Source organism: Schistocerca cancellata, chromosome 4, assembly GCF_023864275.1.
Source record: "Schistocerca cancellata isolate TAMUIC-IGC-003103 chromosome 4, iqSchCanc2.1, whole genome shotgun sequence".
Lineage (NCBI taxonomy): Eukaryota > Metazoa > Arthropoda > Insecta > Orthoptera > Acrididae > Schistocerca > Schistocerca cancellata.
Window position 1 is genome coordinate 819823525 of NC_064629.1, and position 26589 is coordinate 819850113.

A 26589-nucleotide genomic window follows, 5' to 3' on the forward strand; every position below is an offset into this window, starting at 1 on the left:
TTCACACAGCTCACGTCGTCCAGGGCTGGTTTGGTGAGCAGGAAGATGAATTGTCTCGTCTGCCCTGGCCACCACAGTCGCCAGATCTCAATACACTGAACCGTTGTAGTCTACTTTGGACAGAAGAGTGCGTGATCGCTCTCCACCTGCATCATTATTATTACCCGAAATTTTCACTATTTTACTTCATATGATCCTATCTTCAGTGATAATCGACGATGCTGGAAAAGTTTCCAGTGCCTTTTCAGTGTTTAGGAAGGCTCAGTCTATATGTTCACGTGCATCAGTTACATACCTGTGTTGAAGTCTGCCCATGCCCTATAAAATTACACTACTGGCCATTACAATTGCTACACCAAGAAGAAATGAAGATGATAAACGGGTATTCATTGGACAAATATATTATACTAGAACTGACATGTGATAACATTTTCACGCAATTTGGGTGTATAGATCCTGAGAAACCAGTACCCAGAACAACCACCTCTGGCCGTAATAACGGCCTTGATACGCCTGGGCATTGAGTCAAACAGAGCTTGGATGGCGTGCACAGGTACAGCTGTCCATGCAGCCTCAACACGATACCACAGTTCATCAAGAGTAGTGACTGCGTATTGTGACGAGCATGTTGCTCGGCCACCATTGACCAGACGTTTTCAATTGATGAGAGATCTGGAGAATGTGCTGGCCAGGGCAGCAGTCGAGCATTTTCTGTATCCAGAAAGGCCCGTACAGGACCTGCAACATGCGGTCGTGCAGTATCCTGCTGAAATGTAGGGTTTCACAGGGATCGAATGAAGGGTAGAGCCACGGGTCGTAACACATCTGAAATGTAACGTCCACTTTTCAAAGTGCCGTCAATGCGAACAAGAGGTGACCGAGGCGTCTAACCAATGGCACCCCATACCATCACGCCAGGTGATACGCCAGTATGGCGATGACGAATACATGCTTCCAATGTGCGTTCACCGCGATATCGCCAAACACGGATGCGACCATCATGATGCTGTAAACAGAACCTGGATTCATCCGAAAAATTGATGTTTTGCCATTCGTGCACCCAGGTTTGTCGTTGAGTACACCATCGCAGGCGCTCCTGTCTGTGATGCAGCGTCAAGGGTAACCACAGCCATAGTCTCCGAGCTGATAGTCCATGCTGCTGCAAACGTCGTCGAACTATTCGTGCAGATGATTGTTGTCCCCATCTGTTGACTCAGGGATCGAGACGTGGCTGCACGACCCGTTACAGCCATGGGGATAAGATGCCTGTCATCTCCACTGCTAGTGATACGAGGCCGTTGGGATCCAGCACGGCATTCCGTATTACTCTCCTGAACCCACCGATTCCATATTCTGCTAACAGTCATTGGATCTCGACCAACGCGAGCAGCAATGTCGCGATACGATAAACCGCAATCGCAATGGGCTACAATCCGCCCTTTATAAAATTCGGAAACGTGATGGTACGCATTTCTCCTCCTTACACGAGGCATCACAACAACGTTTCACCAGGCAACGCCGGTCAACTGCTTTTTGTGTATGAGAAATCGGTTGGAAACTTTCCTCATGTCAGCACGTTGTAGGTGTCGCCACCGACGCCAATCTTGTGTGAATGCTCTGAAAAGTTAATCATTTGCATATCACAGCATCTTCTTCCTGTCTGTTAAATTTCGCGTCTGTAGCACGTCATCTTCGTGGTGTAGCAATTTTAATGGCCAGTAGTGTATGATAGGCGGAGAGCGCACTTGAAAAATAAATGACGTGAGCGGTGGAAAGACTAGCGATATTTGCGCAGTAGGGACAGGATGTCTCAGAGGTGTCGCACGGGGTTAACGTAGTGTGGCGCTTCCGCCTAGTCGTCAGTTCGTCCTTGCGGCTGTCATTGAGACCTGTCACGCTGAACTTGGCTTATATCCGGCAACAGTGTTTCACCCAACAGAACGAAATGCCTGGGCGATTTCCGTGCACCTTACTGTCTTACTTACGCGTTTGAATGCAATCGGTACAGACACTCCTGCTGATGAAGTACGGTACATTTTACGAATTTTGTTAAATCTACAGGCTGTATTATTATTAACAAAGTATGCCCCTTGAGATAAAAGAAATTGGAGTACATTTTTGCATTACAATAAAACGTCCGTTGTCACCTGTCTTATAGTTTCCGAGTGTTGTCTGTTATATTTAGCTGATAAACATTTTAGTAATTGTAGCCGAAATTTTTCACGGAGCTCAACGTAGTGGCTGGCCACACCTCTTTTCTTATGCTAAAGGAATAAAAAGCGATATAAATACGGTTTTTGAGGAACCAATCAATTCTCCGTGGGTGCTTCTGGCGGAGATTTGGCAGTCTCCTGCTTTCCTGCCACTCTAACCATCTACACGTATCATGTTCTATATAGGACGTCCAGTTTACTGTAAACTGCAAGGGTTAATGCAGAACCAGAACTGTATTAGCCTATACTTAAGATCTATGTTCTAGTGCAACACAGATACTAATTAGATTTCTATAAGAAACTAAAACAGGGCTGATAATCTTGTTCCGCTTCATTTTCTTTTTGTCACCAAAAAGTGCTATCGAAAAGATTCTGCACGTTTCAGGATTCGACAACTGTATCACTCACTATGGACACTCTGTCGACAAAACGTTACTCACCTGGCATTTTTGTTGTTTCGCAGTACTCTTTCACTTTCATGGTCAGCATATTGTACAACAGGTTCATCTGGAAGAAAAGCGAAAATGCTTAATGAAAGGCTTATTTACTTCACGAGTGAAACATTAATCATTGAGAAACTGGAATCATACAAACAAAGGAAGTTCACTAGGAATGAACAAATTCTAGTATAAGACAAGGAAATGTCAAGAAAATTAAGAATACCAATAAAGCGAGTGGCTTACTGCAAACGTTTTATGGTATGAAATTGCTAATTCAGTAAAGACGTTTAACGAATAAGAATAGCTTCACGTGTCAGGCGGAAGAATTGATAACTGGTGTTACCAAACTAAGTTGTATGTTGCCTGAACTAAGTTACGGAGAAGGTGAAACATTAAAGATAGAGAACGAAAGAAGAAGGGAATCGAGGTAATTTAAATACAGGAAATATTTATTAAGGCTGAAAAGATTCTGTGTATTAAAAATAAAAAAACATAAAAATAGCGTCCCAGAAGTAAACAACTGCTGCCATCCACATAACAGGGAAACAAATATATGGACTAAGTAATACACTCCTGGAAATGGAAAAAAGAACACATTGACACCGGTGTGTCAGACCCACCATACTTGCTCCGGACACTGCGAGAGGGCTGTACAAGCAATGATCACACGCACGGCACAGCGGACACATCAGGAACCGCGGTGTTGGCCGTCGAATGGCGCTAGCTGCGCAGCATTTGTGCACCGCCGCCGTCAGTGTCAGCCAGTTTGCCGTGGCATACGGAGCTCCATCGCAGTCTTTAACACTGGTAGCATGCCGCGACAGCGTGGACGTGAACCGTATGTGCAGTTGACGGACTTTGAGCGAGGGCGTATAGTGGGCATGCGGGAGGCCGGGTGGACGTACCGCCGAATTGCTCAACACGTGGGGCGTGAGGTCTCCACAGTACATCGATGTTGTCGCCAGTGGTCGGCGGAAGGTGCACGTGCCCGTCGACCTGGGACCGGACCGCAGCGACGCACGGATGCACGCCAAGACCGTAGGATCCTACGCAGTGCCGTAGGGGACCGCACCGCCACTTCCCAGCAAATTTAGGGACACTGTTGCTCCTGGGGTATCGGCGAGGACCAATCGCAACCGTCTCCATGAAGCTGGGCTACGGTCCCGCACACCGTTAGGCCGTCTTCCGCTCACGCCCCAACATCGTGCAGCCCGCCTCCAGTGGTGTCGCGACAGGCGTGAATGGAGGGACGAATGGAGACGTGTCGTCTTCAGCGATGAGAGTCGCTTCTGCCTTGGTGTCAATGATGGTCGTATGCGTGTTTGGCGCCGTGCAGGTGAGCGCCACAATCAGGACTGCATACGACAGAGGCACACAGGGCCAACAACCGGCATCATGGTGTGGGGAGCGATCTCCTACACTGGCCGTACACCACTGGTGATCGTCGAGGGGACACTGAATAGTGCACGGTACATCCAAACCGTCATCGAACCCATCGTTCTACCATTCCTAGACCGGCAAGGGAACTTGCTGTTCCAACAGGACAATGCACGTCCGCATGTATCCCGTGCCACCCAACGTGCTCTAGAAGGTGTAAGTCAACTACCCTGGCCAGCAAGATCTCCGGATCTGTCCCCCATTGAGCATGTTTGGGACTGGATGAAGCGTCGTCTCACGCGGTCTGCACGTCCAGCACGAACGCTGGTCCAACTGAGGCGCCAGGTGGAAATGGCATGGCAAGCCGTTCCACAGGACTACATCCAGCATCTCTACGATCGTCTCCATGGGAGAATAGCAGCCTGCATTGCTGCGAAAGGTGGATATACACTGTACTAGTGTCGACGTTGCGCATGCTCTGTTGCCTGTGTCTATGTGCCTGTGGTTCTGTCAGTGTGATCATGTGATGTATCTGACCCCAGGAATGTGTCAATAAAGTTTCCCCTTCCTGGGACAATGAATTCACGGTGTTCTTATTTCAATTTCCAGGAGTGTATAAACGATTAAAATGGGTAATGGATAATGCACTGGAGTGTAAATATAGACACTAAAGGTGTCAACTGAATCTTCCTGTACACGGGTACCAATTTCTCCACCTCCATAAATGGTCTTTCAGATGCGCTCTTAGATCTTCGCAACTATTTCGCAGAAGCCGATCATTAGTTCACTGTACTGTCTCAGGTGTAGCCGTACGCCGACACATTCACGTGGTGGCTGTAGCAAGCAACTTTAGCGAAAGTGAAGTGTGAATCAGTGTTTGCGAGGAAAAAGTGTACGGTCTGACACACTCTTTATGGAACTGTAGCAGTGCATGGGCAACATATTAAGATTACGGTTCGTGGCAAGTGGTTCTTAATGGTTAAGAGTGGGTGAGCGGCGATCTTGGGCCATCCAGATTGTGCTGAATAAAAGATGGACTGCATTGTTTAGCACTGTCTATGCTTTTCGAAAATCCATTGAATACTAGAAGTAGGGAAGGGACTGAAATTGCTAAGATTATGTCCACAACAAAATTGTAGAGATGTAGATGAACAATATGTAGTTTGCTGTGTGTTGTACTTTTTTAACATTCTTAATAAACATTTTCGTATATGAAGCGTTATATACCACTAGCATGGCCTCCACATTACAAAAATTATTTTTTGCATGTCCTAATTTTTAACCAAGTTTTCTTCAGCAATTCTTGTTTGTTGTCAGTGTACTACAACATAGACACACTGCTCGTTGTGCTCCTCTCGTAATGATTCAGTGTCCAAAAATGATCCATCTACGTTATTGACAAATTTTCTATACTTTTTCGTGTATACGAATCAGCAGCTGAGACAGTACCATACAACGGTTTAGCAACCGACAGTGCACGATTAAGTGTCTTACTCCAGCCAGAGAAAAAGATTACTACAGGCGCATTTTCAGTCCACCCAAACGTAAATGATCACGTCCCGTAAGGCCAAATCTTTCAGTGTCTAAGAGTGAGAGCAAAAGTCGGTAATTAGATTACATTATATGTCGTATGGCACTGTTGGCTGGGAAATCTAACGAGGTAGGTTCTACCGCCTAGTCAGAAAGGGTGTTCTTCAAATGGTTCAAATGGCTCTGAGAACTATGGGACTTAACATCTGAGGTCATCAGCCCCATGGAACTTAGAACTACTTAAACCTAACTAACCTAAGGACATCACACACATCCATGACTGAGGCAGGATTCGAACCTGTGACCGTAGTGCGTGCGCGCGGTTCCAGACCTACGCGCCTAGAACCGCTTGGCCACACTGGCCGGCGGGTGTTTTTCCTCCGTGGGCATTAACCCATTTACTTGCTGATATGTGAGATTGGCGTCTTATGCGTATTTGTGGAGTGTAGGTGAGTGTAGTAGATGCGTGTACACTTAGCGTTTTGTCTGTGTTGTATGAGGAGTGATTAATAAGTTTCCGTTTGGGGGCGTCGCTGCAGCGTATTTGCACCGTAGAGAGACTGCTATGCGGGTATATAGGCACCGGCATGTAGAAAAGGGATTAGTGTATCATTCGCGTCTTTCCGACGTACGTGCGGTAGATGTGTAAACGTGAACTATCGCGACGTTATTACCAAATGCGTTAAAACAGGACCAACTCGAGGTTATTCTTTTCTTGCTGCCGAAGGGCAAAAACCGGTGAAGAGCCGTCAGAGAATGAAGAACGTGTATGGGGCAGTATGTCTGTCGAAAATCACCACTGTGGAATGGTGCGCCAAGTTCCGTGCCAGTCGCAAATCGACACAAGATGCTGGTCATCTGGGAGGCCAGTCTCATCCATTACGTACAAGTTGGAGACAGTCAAGCGCCCTCTAAATAGTCCTGATGTCTCCCCCAAGCGATTATCACGCCTTCGGTCCCTTGTAAAGGAATCTGAAGAGTTTACGATTGCTGTCGGGCGAGGAAGCGCAGCAGGCAGTTAAGGACTCATTCAGCCTCCAGAACATATGTTTTACCAAACGGTAATCTTCAACTTGGTGCATTGGTGAGATGACTGGCTCACTGCTCACACCGAGTTTGCCGCAAAAGCAGGAGAGATTCTTATGCAAGTTTGTCAAAGTATTTTTTGTACATCCATTACAACGACGACAATCGTAACATATCCCATACGAAAGATGTACGAGGATCACTCCAAAAGGAATGCACACTTTTTTGTAAAAATACAGTTTTCATTCTGCATGTGTGAAAGTTGTACAGTGTGTAGTTACATCCTTCCCCGCTTGTTTTCAAACTTAGTTCAACCTGTTCCCGTGAGTGGCGCCGTCACAGCATGTCTTCAAGATGGCTGCTACACTTGACGTTCGTCAGAAGCAACGTGCTGTCATAGAATTCCTGTGCTGTGAAAACGAGAGTGGGAAACATCCACAAGAGGTTGAAAAAGGTGTATTGAGATGATGCTGTCGATCGCAGTACAGTTAGTCGGCGGACAAGCAGGTTACGTGATGAAAGCGGGCACGGCAATATTGAGGATTGTCCTCGCAGCGGCAGGCCTCGTACTGCACACACTCCAGACAATGTGCAGAGAGTTAACGAATTGGTGACTGCTGACAGACGCGTCACAGTGAACGAATTGTCACGCTACGTTGGGGTAGGGGAAGTAAGTGTTTGCAGAATACTGAAAGTGTTGGCGTTAAATAAGGTTTGTGCCAGGTGGGTTCCCAGGATGTTGACAGTGGCTCACAAAGAAACAAGAAAAACGGTATGCAGCGAACTTTTGGAACAGTACGAGAATGGTGGAGATGAATTTCTTGGAAGAATTGTGACAGGTGATGAAACATGGTTCCATCATTTTTCACCAGAGACGAAGAGGCAATCAGTGGTGTGGCATCATTCAAATTCACCCAAGAAAGAAAAAAAAATTCAAAACTACACCTTCTGCTTGAAAAGTTAAGGCTATGGTGTTTCTCGATTCCGAAGGACTCTTGTTTATTGACATCATGCCAAGTGGAACCACCGTATATTCTGATGCATATGTGACGACACTGAAGAAACTTCAAGCTCGACAGAGTCGTGTTCAACCACATCGGCAAAAGCAGGATGTTTTGAAGTTGCACGACAATGCACGGCCACATGTCAGTCAAAAAACCATGGAAGCGATCACAAAACTCGTATGGCCAACACAAACACACGCCTTTCAGTCCTGACCTGGCTCCATGTGACTATCATCTCTTTGGGAAACTGAAAGACTCTCTTCGTGGAACAAGGTTTGAAGATGACTCCATTGTACTCGCTGCCAAACAGTGGTTCCAACAGGTTGGACCAGAATTTTACCGTGCGGTTATACAGGCGCTGGTTCCAAGATGGCGTAAGGCAGTTGAGAGGGATGGAAATTATGTAGAGAAATGAAAATAGTGCTGCTAAAGGATGTGTCTACATACTATTAAACTTTCAAACATGTAGAATAAAAGATGGATTTAAAAAAGAATAGTGTGCATTTCTTCTGGAGTGACCCTCGTAATTCTAAATATTTTCATGGATTACTACATCTGTTTTCCATTTTTGTGGAAAATATTAAACAGATTCTGGGCCCGCAGTTTCCGAATTCAAGATTTTGTTATAAGAGTAAGCCTTGTGACATGTAATTACACTACTGGCCATTAAAATTGCTACATTACGAAGATGACGTGCTACAGTCGCGAAATTTAACTGAAAGGAAGAAGATGCAGTGATATGCAAACGATTAGCTTTTCAGAGCATTCACACAAAGTTGGCACCGGTGGCGATACCTACAACATGCTGACATGAGGAAAGTTTCCAACCGACTTCTCATACACAAACAGCAGTTGACCGGCGTTGCATGGTGAACGTTGTTGTAATGTCTTGTGTAAGGAGGGGAAATGCGCACCATCACGTTTCCGACTTTGGTAAAGGTCGGATTGTAGCCTATCGCGATTGCGGTTTATCGTATCGCGACATTGCTGCTCGCGTTGGTAGAGATCTAATGACTGTTAGCAGAATACGGAATCGGTGGGATCAGGAGGGTAATACGGAACGCCATGCTGGATCCTAACGGCCTCGTATCACTAGCAGTCGAGATGACAGGCATCTTATCCCCATGGCTGTAACGGATCGTGCAGCCACGTCTCGATCTCTGAGTCAACAGATGGGGACGTTTGCAAGGCAATAACCATCTGCACGAACAGTTCGACGACGTTTGCAGCAGCGTCGACTATCATCTCGGAGAGCATGGCTGTGGTTACCCTTGACGCTGCATCACAGACAGGAGCGCCTGCGATGGTGTACTCAACGACTACCCTGGGTTCACGAATGGCAAAACGTCATTTTTTCGGATGAATCCAGGTTCTGTTTACAGCATCATGATGGTCGCATCCGTGTTTGGCGACATCGCGGTGAACGCACATTGGAAGCGTGTATTCGTCAACGCTATACTGGCGTATCACCCGGCGTGATGGTATGGGGTGCCATTGGTTGTTACATTTCAGATGTGTTACGACCCGTGGCTCTACCCTTCATTCGATCCCTGCGAAACCTTACATTTCAGCAGGATAATGCACGACCGCATGTTGTGTTGACTTGGCAAGACAGCCAAGCCACTATGAGGAAGCCGAAAGGCACGCGTTAAGCTCACGCAGGCTAGCGTGAGGTTTGGAACAGTTAAAGGAGTTGAGTCTAGTAAAAAAAGAACGGAGCTTCTGGAATACTTAACTTTAATCCATAATTGGTGAACATCGGTCTGACGGTACATGCATCACAAGATAACTAGCAAATGATAATGGCTCCTTGCTAGGTCGTAGCAAATGACGTAGCTGTAGGCTATGCTAACTATCGTCTCGGCAAATGAGAGCGTAATTTGTCAGTGAACCATCGCTAGCAAAGTCGGCTGTACAACTGGGCGAGTGCTAGGAAGTGTCTAGAGACCTGCCGTGTGGCGGCGCTCGGTCTGCAATCACTGATAGTGGCGACACGCGGGTCCGACGTATACTAACGGACCGCGGCCGATTTAAAGGTTACCACCTAGCAAGTGTGGTGTCTGGCGGTGACACCACATGTTGCAGGTCCTGTACGGGCCTTTCTGGATACAGAAAATGTTCGACTGCTGCCCTGGCCAGCACATTCTCCAGACTTCTCACCAATTGAAAACGTCTGGTCAATCGTGGCCGAGCAAGTGGCTCGTCACAATACGCCAGTCACTACTCTTGATGAACTGTGGTATCGTGTTGAAGCTGCATGGGGAGCTGTACCTGTACACGCCATCCAAGCTCTGTTTGACTCAATGCCCAGGCGTATCGAAGCCGTTATTACGCCCAGAGGTGGTTGTTCTGGGTACTGATTTCTCAGGATCTATGCACCCAAATTGCGTGAAAATGTAATCACATGCCAGATCTAGTATAATATATTTGTCCAATGAATACCCGTTTTTTATCATCTGCATTTTCTTGGTGTAGCAATTTTAATGGCCAGAAGTGTATGTTCTTCCTGTTGCTCTTTGACTAAAAGAGGCTGTGAGTGGACAGAGCTGTGTGGGTGACAGTGCTGGAGACAGAGAGTTACTGCAGTGTGAGCGGCCATTGGGAGGGGTAGGGGGAGGGGCGACATCGTGTCGTGTCGCGCGGACGTTAAGAACGTCCACTCCGCCGGCTCAGCTTGGCGACCGTGAGAGGACTCGTTCAGTCTAGACCCTCTAACAGAAAACCTTTCATGAGCACAAGAACTCGCCAGAGAAGTTTCTGGAGACGGTTGTTACGTGGAATGTGTCATACGACACGTTGCAGGCTCTGCCAACCGCGAGTTAATACTCGGCGCTACATCCGGGACGCGCCGGGCGCGGGAAAACCGGCACCCATGAACGTCCTCTGGCCTGTCGCTGTTTTATTCATGCGCGTTGTTAAACAAGAAAAAGCCTCCTCCTTAGGGCACTGAGTAAGCACCACTCTCGCTGAAGCTCGTGTGACGAAGTGCTATCCTGACTCAGATCTTGTTTCAGCACACTGACCAGGGGAAAAATAGTTACTACTTTCTCCCAAGGTAAAGTTAAAGTTTTTAGCGTTTAAAACAGCTCGCGCTTAGGTGGCTGCAGACAGAGCACGAACTCTGAAGAGACAAGGATGTGTGCAGATGCGGCCGCCACTACCATCGATTCACAGAAAACCAAAATCGGAGTGAGCGAACGGCGATTTGCCAAACGTCCGTCTTACACGTCTGGAGCTTTAACCACTGAGCCATGTCGCACGGTTTTTCCCATCTTGGTTCATTACAATCGTTTGCGGCATTGATAAAATTTTTTCGAGATGACTGTTAAAATGAACGTTGTACATGTTTTTCACAATCTGTCTCTGGTTCAAACGGCTCTGAGCACTATGGGACTTAACATCTCAGGTCATCAGTCCCCTAGAACTTAGAACTACTTAAACGTAACTAACCTAAGGACATCACACACATCCATGCCCGAGGCAGTATTCGAACCTGCGACCGTAGCGGTCGCGCGGTTCCGAACTGTAGCGCCTAGAACCGCTCGGTCACTCCGCCGGCACAATCTGTCTCTGCTAAGTGTTGTTATTTCCATTCGTTTATTCGCGACGCGCTTAGAGAAAACAGTTCTTTTCATGAAACGTCAAAGGTAGACGATTCCTGAAGAACTAAGTATAGCAACTTTTGCTCTTCGAAGAAGTTCTTGTACGAATATGTGACACTTTTTTATACGCCCCCTATAGGGTATAACAGGAGGTGCTGCCAAACACAGGCTAAACTCCGTATATGGAACGACAATGCTGCTTTTACATATTAAACTCATTTCCTACATCTCTTCGTAATATAGAAACCGTGGGAAACACACAGAAACAAAATGCACCAGTATACTACATGAAACTCGTGACATGAATCTAATGAAAGGCCGGCCGCTGGTGGCCGAGCGGTTCTAGGCGCTTCAGTTTGGAACCGCGCGACCGCCACGGTCGCAGGTTCGAATCCTGCCTCGGGCGTGGATGTGTGTGATGTCCTTAGGTTAGTTAGGTTTAAGTAGTTCTAAGTTCTAGGGGACTGATGACCTGAGATGTTAAGTCCCATAGTGCTCAGAGCCATTTGAACCATTTTTTTTCTAATGAAAGGTCCTCTTCGTCACATCTGGTCGAGATTTAATTCATAGGCACACCGCCTGTTTTCTGTGGCAGATGTGTAGAAAGAGACGGACCAACTCCCTGGACCGAGCGAGGTGGTGCAGTGGTTAGCACACTGGACTCGCATTAGGGAGGACGAAGGTTCAAAGCCGGGTCCGGCTATCCTGTTTTAGGTTTTCCGTGATTTCCCTAAATCGCTTCACACAAATGATGGGATTGTTCCTTCGAAAGGGCACGGCCGACTTCCTTCCCCATCTTTCTCTAATCCGGTGGGACCGAGGACCTCGCTGTTTTGTCCCTTCCCCCAAACCGACCAACCAGCCTATTTCCTGGCATTTGGAAGCTTGTGCGTTTCGGATTCCATATCGTAGAATGCTGCGAAACTACACGGAATGCTCCGAAGGTAATCTTACATCAGAGCATTAGGGATTCGATGCAACGGTGAGTTCAGACATGTATCAGTGTCAACACAGGGCATTTTGAACAGTATATGCAATGAATAGTTCCATGTGGTACCCCGTCAGTCCATAACGTTTCGAAACTTGATTTATGAAACATAGAGAAAAGTTAAGAGAATGATTTCATTGCTTCAGGTGTTCCACATAGTTTCCCCTCACTAGACTACAACGCACAGAAAATTCATACAATCATCTGAAACTGTCAGAAAAGTCCTCCTTTGTGATTTCACATTGGCTTCATTGTCGGTTATGCCCTCTAAGCGTTGACTCTTCGTCAAAATTTCTGAACTTTTGTCGTAGGTTCGTATTGATAACACAGAGTCTCGTCTCCCATGATGATTTTTTTTCCAGAAAATAATTAACCTAGTTTTGAATTTCAATACGTTTTTTGCATGCGTCCACGCGTTGGTGTTTTTGTTCGGGAGCCAAGGTGTATTGGACGAACTACGCAGAGACTTTTATCTTCTTCGAAACAGTCTGGTGAATGTCTTGAACATTCGATTTAGATATGTTATTTCACTGCGATTTGTGACACTACATCTTTGACACACTATGGGAGCACGTCCACTACTGCCTGCTCCCAACTGACTGGTCGAGTGCACGTCTGTTTACAGTTTTTAGTTCAAATTACCACCGTAGTTAATGTCCCTAATATGCCAGGAATAAAATCAGTCCGTTAACGTTTTTGACGGACCTTGTTATTGTACTTTCCCGTGATTGTTGTAGTATTATGAGTTGTAGAAAATGAGTTCTGTTACATAAAGAAAGCGTTTTGGGATACACATGCACAGGTTTTCTTCTTGTATATGCGAAGAACATGTCCTCAAAGTTTGATCGTACCATTTTGTTACACTTTGTATTTTGTCAACGGTAAATCTGTTATAAATAAACACGACTTGAAAAGAGCAGTAATGTCACTTAAGTTTTCAGTTGCTAAGAGGGATGTTCAGTATGCTGCCACAGAAATCGTAGCTGAAACCTTTTGTTCCGGGCATACCAACCTATTGAAAATTATTATATATATATTTTTTGAAGAGTAAACCGCCATTTGACTGTGTATTTCTGCGTTATCTTCTGTACTATCTAGATTTCGGCTTTTATGCCATTATCAAGTACAAGCTTAGAGAGTAATAATGGTGTAACAACTTTTAGCAGTGTACTTGATAATGGCATAAAAGCCGAAATCTAGAAGTCACAGAAGATAAATGTAACAAAACAAAGTCAAATGGCGGTTTACTCTTTCAAAAAATATAACATGACTGTGGATCACTTCCGTCGAAAAATGTTTTATAGGAATTTTCAGTTAAAAAACAGTAGAATGTGCATGTACATAAGAACAAAAATATTTCCCTTTACTGTTAAATTAAAGTAGGTTTCACTTATAACATGCGTAGTGTCCGAAACAAATAAGCTATTTTTTTTACGTTTCAGCTACTAAGCTATTTTGTAACATGTAAATGGCCAGTACATTACCATATATACAAGTTATTAATCTACACAAAGTCTCTAAACAAAATTGTTATGCACCCCTTAGAACTATTTGTATTACCAAATATGCTAATATCCAAGTTTAAATCAAGGATTTTTCTATGTTGCGAAGGTCATCCTTAGACACTCGGCCTGTATGCCGCTCTAAATGATGATGCCCATTTGTGTTAAAGCTTAGTGAAAGTGATGAGAACAAAGCACCGGCGTTAGATAAGTCCAAATTTGACAATATTTTCCGTAATAGACATCACATTTCGATAAATGGTGGCACAGAATTTTCGTATGGTTGCATGAGTGATTCGAAGTACTTAGATTGTAAATGGATTGGTGAGTTTACTGTGAGCTCAATGTGAAGAATTTCATCCTGCACACATTTTAGCTTCAGTTTACTTATGGACGTAGCACTGCTGCATGACCCATTTTGAACCCTATAACGTTTGGTGACTCACCAGCAAAGCAGATTTTTGAGACGATCGTAGCGATAACTACAAGGAGCGAAACAAAAATGTAGTGAGTGGTATTTCGTGATGAACAATAAGCTTTTTACCAGATGCGACTGGAAGGCGAGCAACGAAGGAAGCAAATACAATAAATAGAAATATCTTTCTTTTTGAGGCCTCGATTAGAGCCACAAATATGTGGTTTCACGAACTGAAAAATAAGCTGATAATGTAACAAACCTTTCCTTGACTTATACTCCCGATAGGGAGCGAGAATACGTGCCGATGTTCTGCACCAGTATTGCTAGCTTTTATCACATAAAATGTGACGTGTCGCTGTCGTTGGTAGGTGTCCTAACAGCGACATCAACCGAAGGATATACACTCCTAGAAATGGAAAAAAGAACACATTGACACCGGTGTGTCAGACCCACCATACTTGCTCCGGACACTGCGAGAGGGCTGTACAAGCAATGATCACACGCACGGCACAGCGGACACACCAGGAACCGCGGTGTTGGCCGTCGAATGGCGCTAGCTGCGCAGCATTTGTGCACCGCCGCCGTCAGTGTCAGCCAGTTTGCCGTGGCATACGGAGCTCCATCGCAGTCTTTAACACTGGTAGCATGCCGCGACAGCGTGGACGTGAACCGTATGTGCAGTTGACGGACTTTGAGCGAGGGCGTATAGTGGGCATGCGGGAGGCCGGGTGGACGTACCGCCGAATTGCTCAACACGTGGGGCGTGAGGTCTCCACAGTACATCGATGTTGTCGCCAGTGGTCGGCGGAAGGTGCACGTGCCCGTCGACCTGGGACCGGACCGCAGCGACGCACGGATGCACGCCAAGACCGTAGGATCCTACGCAGTGCCGTAGGGGACCGCACCGCCACTTCCCAGCAAATTAGGGACACTGTTGCTCCTGGGGTATCGGCGAGGACCATTCGCAACCGTCTCCATGAAGCTGGGCTACGGTCCCGCACACCGTTAGGCCGTCTTCCGCTCACGCCCCAACATTGTGCAGCCTGCCTCTAGTGGTGTCGCGACAGGCGTGAATGGAGGGACGAATGGAGACGTGTCGTCTTCAGCGATGAGAGTCGCTTCTGCCTTGGTGCCAATGATGGTCGTATGCGTGTTTGGCGCCGTGCAGGTGAGCGCCACAATCAGGACTGCATACGACCGAGGCACACAGGGCCAACACCCGGCATCATGGTGTGGGGAGCGATCTCCTACACTGGCCGTACACCACTGGTGATCGTCGAGGGGACACTGAATAGTGCACGGTACATCCAAACCGTCATCGAACCCATCGTTCTACCATTCCTAGACCGGCAAGGGAACTTGCTGTTCCAACAGGACAATGCACGTCCGCATGTATCCCGTGCCACCCAACGTGCTCTAGAAGGTGTAAGTCAACTACCCTGGCCAGCAAGATCTCCGGATCTGTCCCCCATTGAGCATGTTTGGGACTGGATGAAGCGTCGTCTCACGCGGTCTGCACGTCCAGCACGAACGCTGGTCCAACTGAGGCGCCAGGTGGAAATGGCATGGCAAGCCGTTCCACAGGACTACATCCAGCATCTCTACGATCGTCTCCATGGGCGAATAGCAGCCTGCATTGCTGCTAAAGGTGGATATACACTGTACTAGTGCCGACATTGTGCATGCTCTGTTGCCTGTGTCTATGTGCCTGTGGTTCTGTCAGTGTGATCATGTGATGTATCTGACCCCAGGAATGTGTCAATAAAGTTTCCCCTTCCTGGGACAATGAATTCACGGTGTTCTTATTTCAATTTCCAGGAGTGTATGTTAAAGTGTAGTTACGGTCGTTGGCATTCAGTATAAAAGGCAAACTGTGCTGAATGACTAAAGGTGCTAAAAAGCAAGTATATACAGCTTCGGTACTAAAAGCAGTAAACTAAGAATGAGTAAAAAAAAAGTGGTACGAATTTCACAGTCATTTTCGAATATCAAGACGACTGATACCATTCCTTATCACATACAGAGACATAATTCGCATCTCAACTGTGTGCAGCTTACTTATAAAAGAGAGAGAGAGAGAGAGAGAGAGAGAGAGAGAGAGAGAGAGAGAGAGAGAGATAGTGGGGGAGAGGAGGGGAGTAGACTACGAAGGAGAGTTTTCACATGGTGCAATGTTACAACAGGCATTAAACGACAGTACGATAGTTTCTGTGGCAACCAGCGGATTGCATGCAAATGATGTTGGCGAGTGTGAGAGGAGGTGGATGTCAGGTTTTATAGACAACCGAACAGGAAAGTGCTACAGCTGTGAGGAGTAGTTGGTGTGCACTGTCGGGTGTAATGTGGCTGACTACGGGCGCACCGTTCACTTGCCACGACTTCGGATGATTGAACCATCAGACCATAACAGAGAAGGTTGGTGCTAAATACCTTGACTCACCGACAGGCCATCAATGGGGGGCGACTGGAGTTGTTGGAGCAGTGACGGTAATGGTTATGTGACGATGAGTAAATTCTCTGGTGACAGTACAAGAAGCAATAGGAATACTTAACTGGCGCAGGGGATATCGTGATCATGAAAGCGGTTCCTCTGGAGGCTCTTCCATCGCACTTAGGTCGAGCTGATCTCCGCAATTACTCTACATAACGTTGTTTGTATTGTGTTTGTCATTTTGGGTTTTTCTTTTATTTTAAGTACGTCTATCTGTATGCTATAATTCTCACGTTGTTATATGATGTCATTTGCAATTCTGTTCTTCAGCTATTGTTGTACTTACTGTATGATGTACGGTGTTTGCCCTTTCATTTTTTGTCTTTACTATAAGAGCATATGCATGTTTGTTATAATGTTGTTGTATAGTGCTATTTGTAATTTTGCTCCAATGTCATTGTCATCACTGTCGTCGGCTCTCTTGTGTTTGTTTAAATGCCCTTTTATTTTACTTTAAGAGTGTGTTTATATGCTAACTTCGTCATTTTGTGCTATTCTGCTTTTTTGCGATTATGTTTCTTTGGCACTTTATAACCGTTGATGGCTGTATGGTCCTTGTCACCCAAAGCCAAAATAAAGGAAGTAAAAAAAGCAATAGTAGTAGTAACAGTTGTGCAGGTCATAACTAGCGATAGCTCTGTGAAAAGGGCGTCAGAAGATGAAGCCCTGGACTCATTTGGAGAAACACGTGGACATTTTCTTTCATTGATTGGAGAAGTCCAGGAAAATATAAATCAAAGTGGCCGTGAAATTAGTTATGGCTTCTCTTAAAGGTGGTCCTACTTTCTAACAAAGCACCACTAACATCAGCCAGAAATAGGAGTACTATTTTGATAATATGTACTTGTAGTAATACTAGCAAGTAGTTTAGTTACAGTAATATGTGATGTAAGCAGAGTTTTCTAAGTTGTAATATATGTAATAATACACAGCGTTAGCTTAACTATGGAACGTTGAAATATGGGAGTGATTCAACAATTTCGACAACAAGGACCCTCATGAAATAATGACGGCCGGTCGGTGTTGCCGTGCGGTTCTAGGCGCTTCAGTCTGGAACCGTGTGACCGCTACGATCGCAGGTTCGAATCCTGCCTCGGGCGTGGATGTGTGTGATGTCCTTAGGTTAGTTAGGTTTAAGTAGGTCTAAGTCTAGGGGACTGATAACCTCAGATGTTAAGTCCCATAGTGCTCAAAGCCATTTGTTCTGCGTTGTGCTGCTCCAGCCGCTGTATACCGAAGCACTCCGCATCTGACATTTGAGGGCGTTCAGTGAACTAACGCGTATTGGAAATTAAAACATTCCTTGCCAGCAGCTGAGGTAGTATATCTTATGTACGTAAGAGCTCCCACGGGCAAACCTTATTTCCCAGGTTGGGATAATACGCTATAATATGACACTGACAGTCCCCGCTTTTTAACATACAGGATGACAATTATTGAACTATATGAAATAAAATCGTCATAACTTCTGAACAATTTACGTTAGGGACGTTCAAGCTGCACGGTTGGTCGTGGGGCATGATGGGAATTAGTATGCGCAGTATGGTTTCGTTTAGCGACGAAGCCCACTTTCATTTGGATGGGTTCGTCAATAAGCAAAACTGGCGCATTTGGGGGACAGACAATCCGCATTTCGCGGCCAAGAAGTCTCTTCACCCTCAATGGATGATTGTGTGGTGTGCAATGTCCAGTCACGGAATAATCGGTGCGATGTTCCTTGATGGCACGGTGACCACCGAGCGGTACGTGAAGGTATTGGAAGACATTTCATCCCCCTTATCCAAAGTGATCCTGATTTCGACAAGATGTGGTTCATGCAAGACGGAGACGCCATCGAAACAGGAGAGTGTCTGATGTCTTGGAGGAGCACTCTTGGGACCGCATTCTGGCTCTGGGTACCCAGAGGCCACTGGCATGGGCCTAGATTGCCCGCCATATTGTCCGGATCTGCACACATGCGACTCCTTTCTACGGGGCTATATTAAAGACAAGATGTACAGCAATAACCCCAAAACCATTGCTGAACTGAAAACAACCATTCAGGAGAGCATCAACAACATCGATGCTTCGACACTTCAGCGGGTCATGCAGAATTTCGCTATTCCTCTGCGTCACATTATCGCCAATGATGTCATGTCATAACCTAAATCCAAATATCTGCAATGACGTTTACATGTTGAATAAAGTGTGACCGTTCCGTAGTTTGTAACTAATTTAGGTTTTATTCATATAGTTCTATAATTGTCACCATGAAGTACCAATAGTTTTCCAAATTTCTACATCTACATTTATACTCCGCAAGCCACCCAACGGTGTGTGGCGGAGGGCACTTTACGTGCCACTGTCATTACCTCCCTTTCCTGTTCCACTCGCGTACGGTTCGCGGGAAGAACAACTGTCTGAAAGCCTCCGTGCGCGCTCTAATCTCTCTAATTTTACATTCGTGATCTCCTCGGGAGGTATAAGTAGGGGGAAGCAATGTATTCGCTACCTCATCCAGAAACGCACCCTCTCGAAACCTGGCGAGCAAGCTACACCGCGATGCAGAGCGCCTCGCTTGCAGAGTCTGCCACTTGAGTTTGTTAAACATCTCCGTAACGGTATCACGGTTACCAAATAACCCTGTGACGAAACGCGCCGCTCTTCTTTGGATCTTCTCTATCTCCTCCGTCAACCGGATCTGGTACGGATCCCACACTGATGAGCAATACTCAAGTATAGGTCGAACGAGTGTTTTGTAAGCCACCTCCTTTGTTGATGGACTACATTTTCTAAGGACTCTCCCAATGAATCTCAACCTGGTACCTGCCTTACCAACAATTAATTTTATATGATCATTCCACTTCAAATCGTTCCGCACGCATACTCCCAGATATTTTACAGAAGTAACTGCTACCAGTGTTTGTTCCGCTATCATATAATCATACAATAAAGTATCCTTCTTTCTATGTATTCGCAATACATTACATTTATCTGTGTTAAGGGTCAGTTGCCACTCCCTGCACCAAGTGCCTATCCGCTGCAGATCTTCCTGCATTTCGCTACAATTTTCTAATGCTGCAACTCCTCTGTATACTACAGCATCATCCGCGAAAAGCCGCATGGAACTTCCGACACTATCTACTAGGTCATTTATATATATTGTGAAAAGCAATGGTCCCATAACACTCCCCTGTGGCACGCCAGAGGTTACTTTAACGTCTGTAGACGTCTCTCCATTGATAACATGCTGTGTTCTGTTTGCTAAAAACTCTTCAATCCAGCCACACAGCTGGTCTGATATTCCGTAGGCTCTTACTTTGTTTATCAGGCGACAGTGCGGAACTGTATTGAATGCCTTCCGGAAGTCAAGAAAAATAGCATCTACCTGGGAGCCTGTATCTAATATTTTCTGGGTCTCATGAACAAATAAAGCGAGTTGGGTCTCAACACGATCTCTGTTTCCGGAATCCATGTTGATTCCTACATAGTAGATTCTGGGTTTCCAAAAACGACATGATACTCGAGCAAAAAACATGTTCTAAAATTCTACAACAGATCGACGTCAGAGATATAGGTCTATAGTTTTGCGCATCTGCTCGACGACCCTTCTTGAAGAATGGGACTACCTGTGCTCTTTTCCAATCATTTGGAACCTTCCGTTCCTCTAGAGACTTGCGGTACACGGCTGTTAGAAGGGGGGCAAGTTCTTTCGCGTACTCTGTGTAGAATCGAATTGGTATCCCGTCAGGTCCAGTGGAGTTTCCTCTGTTGAGTGATTCCAGTTGCTTTTCTATTCCTTGGACACTTATATCGATGTCAGCCATTTTTTCGTTTGTGCGAGGATTTAGAGAAGGAACTGCAGCGCGGTCTTCCTCTGTGAAACAGCTTTGGAAAAAGGTGTTAAGTATTTCAGCTTTTCGCGTGTCATCATCTGTTTCAATGCCTTCATCATCCCGGAGTGTCTGGATACGCTGTTTCGAGCCACTTACTGATTTAACGTAAGATCAGAACTTCCTAGGATTTTCTGTCAAGTCGGTACATAGAATTTTACTTTCGAATTCACTGAACGCTTCACGCATAGCCCTCCTTACGCTAACTTTTCGTCCAACCTGTACAGCTATAGGTCAATATTTGAATAGAAAAAAATTGTTTGGAGCAACTACAGTCATAGTCATGTGCTATTGTGTTCGCCTACTGAAGTAAATCGTTTCACGCGACGAGAAAGTCAATATGAAAAAGAAGCGAATCGTTTATGGCACTACAGACGATTTCACAGATTGTGTGGCAGAAATTCAACATTAAAACAGACAACATAGTAAACACTGTACAAGTGGGATGTTGCTGTAGAGCAACAAAGAGATCTCTGCAAACCATTAACTACATGCATACACTAGGTAGAACCTTATACAGACATTACATTACAGTAATATGAGGAAAACTGGTACCTGAGCGAACTATAACTAGTGGATTGCAAATGAAAAGCCTTTTGTGACGTAAGGTGTATTCAGTGCTGATTTTACAATTCAAAATTTTAGGGAAAGCTTGCAACAGTTAGACTGGGATGAGGTGTACAGGGAACATGTGCTAATTTAAAATTTAACCTACTTCGTGATACCTTTGTGAGTATATTTAAAAACAGTTTCCCGAAGAAAACAGTGAAATATAATTGTAAGAAACCATGTAAAAAGCCATGGCTTACTAAAGGGATAAAAATATCTTTTAAGTAGAAAAGGGGAATTATCTTATAGCCAGGAAGAGTAATGATGACGAACCAATGAACATTACAAAAACTACTGCACTTTATTAAGAAAAGTTATTAAAGAAGTCCAGAAGTATGTGCATTATGAATGAGATTAGCACACCTGACAATAAAATTAAAACAATTTGGAATACTGTGAAAAGGGAGACAGGGCAACCGAGAGCACAGGAAGACTATTTCTATCAAACACAATGAAAAGTTTGTTAACAAGAAGCCAGAAGTAGATAAAAATTTTAAGTGTAGAGATCTAGCTATTCATTAGAAAATGGAAGGCAGTATATGGAAGAGGCAGTACCTATGCAATTTCATAAAATTGAAATTCAACCCACATCTCCTACTGAAATTAGGAAAATAATAAATGCACTCAAAAATAAAAGCTCACATGGAATTGATGGTATTTCCAACAGAGTACTAAAAGCTTGTTCCCAACAAATAAGCAGGATTCTCAGCCACATATGCAGTAGCTCCCGAAACAGGGCATTTTTCCAGATAGACTGAAATACGCTATTGTTATACCATTGCATAGAAAAGGGGATAGATCTGATGCTAACGACTACCGTCCAATCTCACTTCCGACAGCTTTATCCAAAATTCTTGAAAAAGTAATGTATTCAAGAGTACCATGACATATTTGTAAAAATGAAGTATGGCACTTATAAAATGTCAATTTTGCTTTCAGAAAGGCTTTTCAACAGAAAATGCTATACATGCTTTCACTGATCAAATATTAAATGCATTGAATAACCGAACATCACCCACTGCGATATTTTGTGATCTCTCAAAGGCTTTTGATTTTGCAAATCATGAAATTCTTCTAGATAAGCTTAAGTATTGTGGTATGAATGGGACAGTGCAAAAATGGTTTACTTCATACTTAACTGGAAGAATGCAGAAGGTGGGAATTAACAGTACAGATAGTCTGCAAAAACCGGCCGAGTCCTCTAACTGGAGAGGTATCAAGAATGGTGTCCCACATGGTCAGTTTTGGGTCCCTTATTGTTCTTAATATGTATTTACGACTTGCCACTCTGTATTCATGAAGATGCAAAGCTAGTTTTTTTCCTGATGATACAAGTATAGTAATCACACCCAAAACGCAAGAATCAGCTGAGGAAGTTGAAAATGATGTCTTTCAGAAAAATAATTAGTGGTTCTCTGCAAATTGACTCTCACTAAATTTTGAGAAAACACAGTTTATACAAATCTGTACAGTAAATGGCATAACACCATTGATAAATATACTCTATGAACAGAAGTCTGTTGCTAAGGCAGAATACTCAAAATATCTGGGTGTGTGCATTGATGAGAAATTGAATTTGAAGAAACACATCGATGATCTGCTGAAACGGTTAGGTTCAGATACTTATGCTATTAAGATTATTGCAAATTTTGGTGATGAACATAACAGTAAATTAACCTACTATACCAATTTTCATTAGCCTGCCAGAGCGGCCGTGCGGTTATAGGTGCTACAGTCTGGAACCGAGCGACCGCTACGGTCGCAGGTTCGAATCCTGCCTCGGGCATGGATGTGTGTGATGTCCTTAGATTAGTTAGGTTTAATTAGTTCTAAGATCTAGGCGACTGATGACCTCAGAAGTTAAGTCGCATAGTGCACAGAGCCATTTGAACCATTTTGAACCTATTTTCATTCACTGCTTCCATATGGCATCATATCTTGGGGCAATTCGTCATTAAGATAGAAAGTATTCATTGCACAAAAGCGTGTAATCAGAATAATACTGGGGCCCACCAGAGATCACCTTGCAGACATTTATTTAAGGAACTCGGGATATTCACAGTACCTTTGCAATACAAACATTCACTTATGAAATTTGTCATTAATAACCCATCCCAATTCAATAATAACAGATAAGTGCATAGCTAAAACACTAGAAGAAAGGATGATCTTCACTACTCTGCCACAAAAATCTTTGGTCATTTGCCAAATAGTATTAAGAGTCTGACAGATAGCCAATCAACATCTAAAAGCAAATTAAAAGAATTGCTGAATGAAAACTACTCCTACTCAATAGATGAATTCTTAGATATGAAGTAGTAATTGTTAAAAAAAAATAATTATTTGGTGTAAAGATATTTTATTTTAAAGTGGCACGTTCCACATCATTACGAACTGTCGTATTCATGATCTATGGAACAAGGATTAATGTATGTATGTACTTGATACAGCTAATCCATTGCACGATGACAGCTAAATTAGAGACGAGACAACGGCTCCATTAACTACAACCACGACAGCAAGGACGTCCACAAGAACAAGGAGGAATGGTTTAGATTTATCATCATTATTGGAATTCCAATAATGCAATTCGAAACAGACACTATCTGTTTATACACATCACCTCTTGCCCCTTTTGTGAATTACCCATACAGTGCACTCACTTTCCGATTTTCTCCCATTTTTATGTTATACCATATCAAAAGCGAGTACAATGATGATGCGGTGCATTTATATTCAATTACTGTGAGTGCATCTGCAGATAAGTAGCGAATAATGCCACCCGGCGATAATTCGGTGCTGTAGAACTCTGACGCTGAAAACGCGTTTTGAGTATCGATAGATTATTGTTCTCTCAAAAAAAAGGAACAGCTTCCTGTTCCTGATACAAAACATGTTACTCTCAGCAATGGACCTGCATAAGAACACAAGTAACATCTAAAATGACCGGACCATATTTCAGTTTCTCACGCTGGAAGAGATTGATGTTTTGGCTTGCCTTGGATTTTTCTCATGTCTTTAGGTAATTATCAGAGGCTCTAATCACGCCAAAATTAACGCAGTTCTGTTTCAACCACAGGTCTTGCGTGTCTTACAGTTTTTGTTCTAAAATTTGATGCACCAGATCCGCTGTGTGCAGGTCAGTGGCACGGTAACCGCCCGTACTGCGGTTACGACACCCCGCGGAAGGTTAGTGCGCATGCTAATCAATACCCCGACCCGCGCTTACAGGCTGGACTCGCCTCTGAGGGGAGGCGGGTTTGATGCTGGGTTGTGCTGCAATGCTTAATGGAGCAAAGGGACTAAACTTATGATACGATGTGATACACCAGAATCTGTCCCTGCAGAACTTTTACGCGCACAAAACTTAACATAAAATCACAAAAAGACTGTTGAAAAAGTGTCAGAAATATAGTTTCTTTGTAACAAAGTCTGCTATACAGAAAAAGGTAATGTGGTACTAAATCGTTTAAGAATTTAATATTTTGTTCTGAAAAAGAGAAGAAATCTTTCCTCTTTCAAAAGACTCAGCCTTTTCTCTGCAGTCACATCTTCCTCTCTTTAGAAGTCCTCTTCATCTCCATGTATGAAGAACATCTCATCTCACTAATAATATATTTTTTTAAATAGGACGTTCTCGGTCGTTCCCTCGTTTTCTTCCCTACGATCTAGCCTTCGAAAACTTTTTGCAGAAAAATATGAATTTATTTAAGTCTCCATTGAGCTTCGCCATAAGTTGACCTTTAGCTTTCAGTAGTTGTTTCTTCTCTCGGATTCCTTGCAGTATCATCTCATTCTCTTTTCTGTCAGTCCATCTAGTGCTTTTAATTTTCCTTCAGAACCGCATCTGCGCAGTTTCGAGGCGACCTTTCTTCTGCTTTGCTAACTTCCAGATTTCAGGTCCGTATGTGAGAATTAAAGCTGGAGTGCCCCCTATCACCTTTCTTATTTATTATCTTCATAGAGAAGGGAGTAAGAACAACGAAAGAAAAGACGACTGGAATCAAAATTGATGCTCTTCGTATTCAATGCATCAGATTTGCCATTGACACTGCAATAGTGGCAAAGTCAGAGAGAGAATTAAATTAAATGCTTAAGGTTTTAAATTAAGAGATAACAAACCTAAAACTAATAATAAATATTAACAAGGGAAAGTCTTGGTTATAGGTGAGAAAGGAGGTGGAGTAAGAGTGACATAAAAATAGTCAGGGAACAAATTAATAAGTAACCGAATTTCACTGTCTCTGTAGCATTGTGGAGGACAATAGATGTCTCAGGGAAATCAAGAGAAGAATAGCACTGGCCATGAGTGTCTTCCAAAATAAGAAGAACCTTCTATTGAACAAGCACATCAGCTTCCACACTAATAAAAGATTTTTGAAGAATAAATCTGCATATACTAAAGTTTTTAAAAATGCCTTTAGCCACAACAATATATCGAGCGAGATGCGCAGTGTTTAAGATACTGGATTAGCAGTGGAACGAAACATGATGTAGAGCCTTGACCTGCCATCCTGATTTAGGGTTTCCGTGGTCTCCATAATCCGATCAACGTAAATTTGGGAATGCTAGCTCTAACGACGACGCCACCGATGGCTCCCTTCAGCCGCACAAGTCAATTACTGCGCTCTCTCTACTGATCCGTATGTTGGCGGACTGTCATACACTCCTCTCCCCCCACCTATTCAACCACATAAGGAGGACAGGACGCCACGAGAAAGAAAGCCTAAGATATTATTTAGTTATTGACAATCGAGGAAAGAAGAAAATCATAAACAAACGAAAAAACAGCTTAGCGTAACCGTGGTTTGTGAAACTCGAGTTGCTCCCGACGTATGAAATGTTCAAAGGAAACACAGCGCTTCCTCGTTGTATTGGAGCCTTGAAAATGACGGGATGTTCACCTGTCGAAATATCGATGGTTGTCGATGACATCACCCGACCGTATTCACGTAAGTTGTTTGAAGTGTGGTTTGTTGCCTCAAAAATCTGGTAAACATTTCTTCAGTTAACGTCCCATCGCGTCATAGAAGAATTCGACTATGTCAGAGCTATTTAACGATAAACAACGAAGTTCCTTTGCAGCTTCATGATACTGAGGACTAGATGCCAAGAACACAGAAAAAATTCTCAAATCTGTGAACCAGTGAGATAAAATTTAACTGGTATTGTCCATAATGACGGTCTTTAAGTGGACCCGTACGTGGCCAAGTGTCAAAAATTAGATATTTTAAATTTTCTTCTTAAAAATTCTCTGTAGTTTTCTGAAAAAGAAAAAGTTTACTTCAAGGAAATTGTACCGAAGACAGCCCCAGAATTAGAGGAATTAGAGGAATTTAAAAACGTCTGCACACCTGAAGACGCCGTCATGTCACGCAGACAGCTGTATAAGAAACAGAATTTTGTACACTTGTCTGTTTATGACTTTTTAGTCTGTAATATCTTAGCGACACGATTATTAGAGAGGTAATTACATGGTAGGACTCAAAACCGAAATGCGGGTTTGAACAACTGTCT

At 44.0% G+C, this 26589-nt stretch overlaps 1 protein-coding gene across 1 annotated transcript in view; it reads right to left on the reverse strand.

Moving 5' to 3' along the window:
• Positions 1 to 26589, reverse strand: part of LOC126183695 (rhythmically expressed gene 5 protein) — a 188214-nt gene that overhangs the window by 111529 nt on the left and 50096 nt on the right. The window contains exon 2 of the mRNA XM_049925876.1: positions 2654 to 2720. Within this exon, the coding sequence (XP_049781833.1) occupies positions 2654 to 2720 (67 nt within the window). The remainder of the gene's footprint in view (positions 1 to 2653; positions 2721 to 26589) is intronic.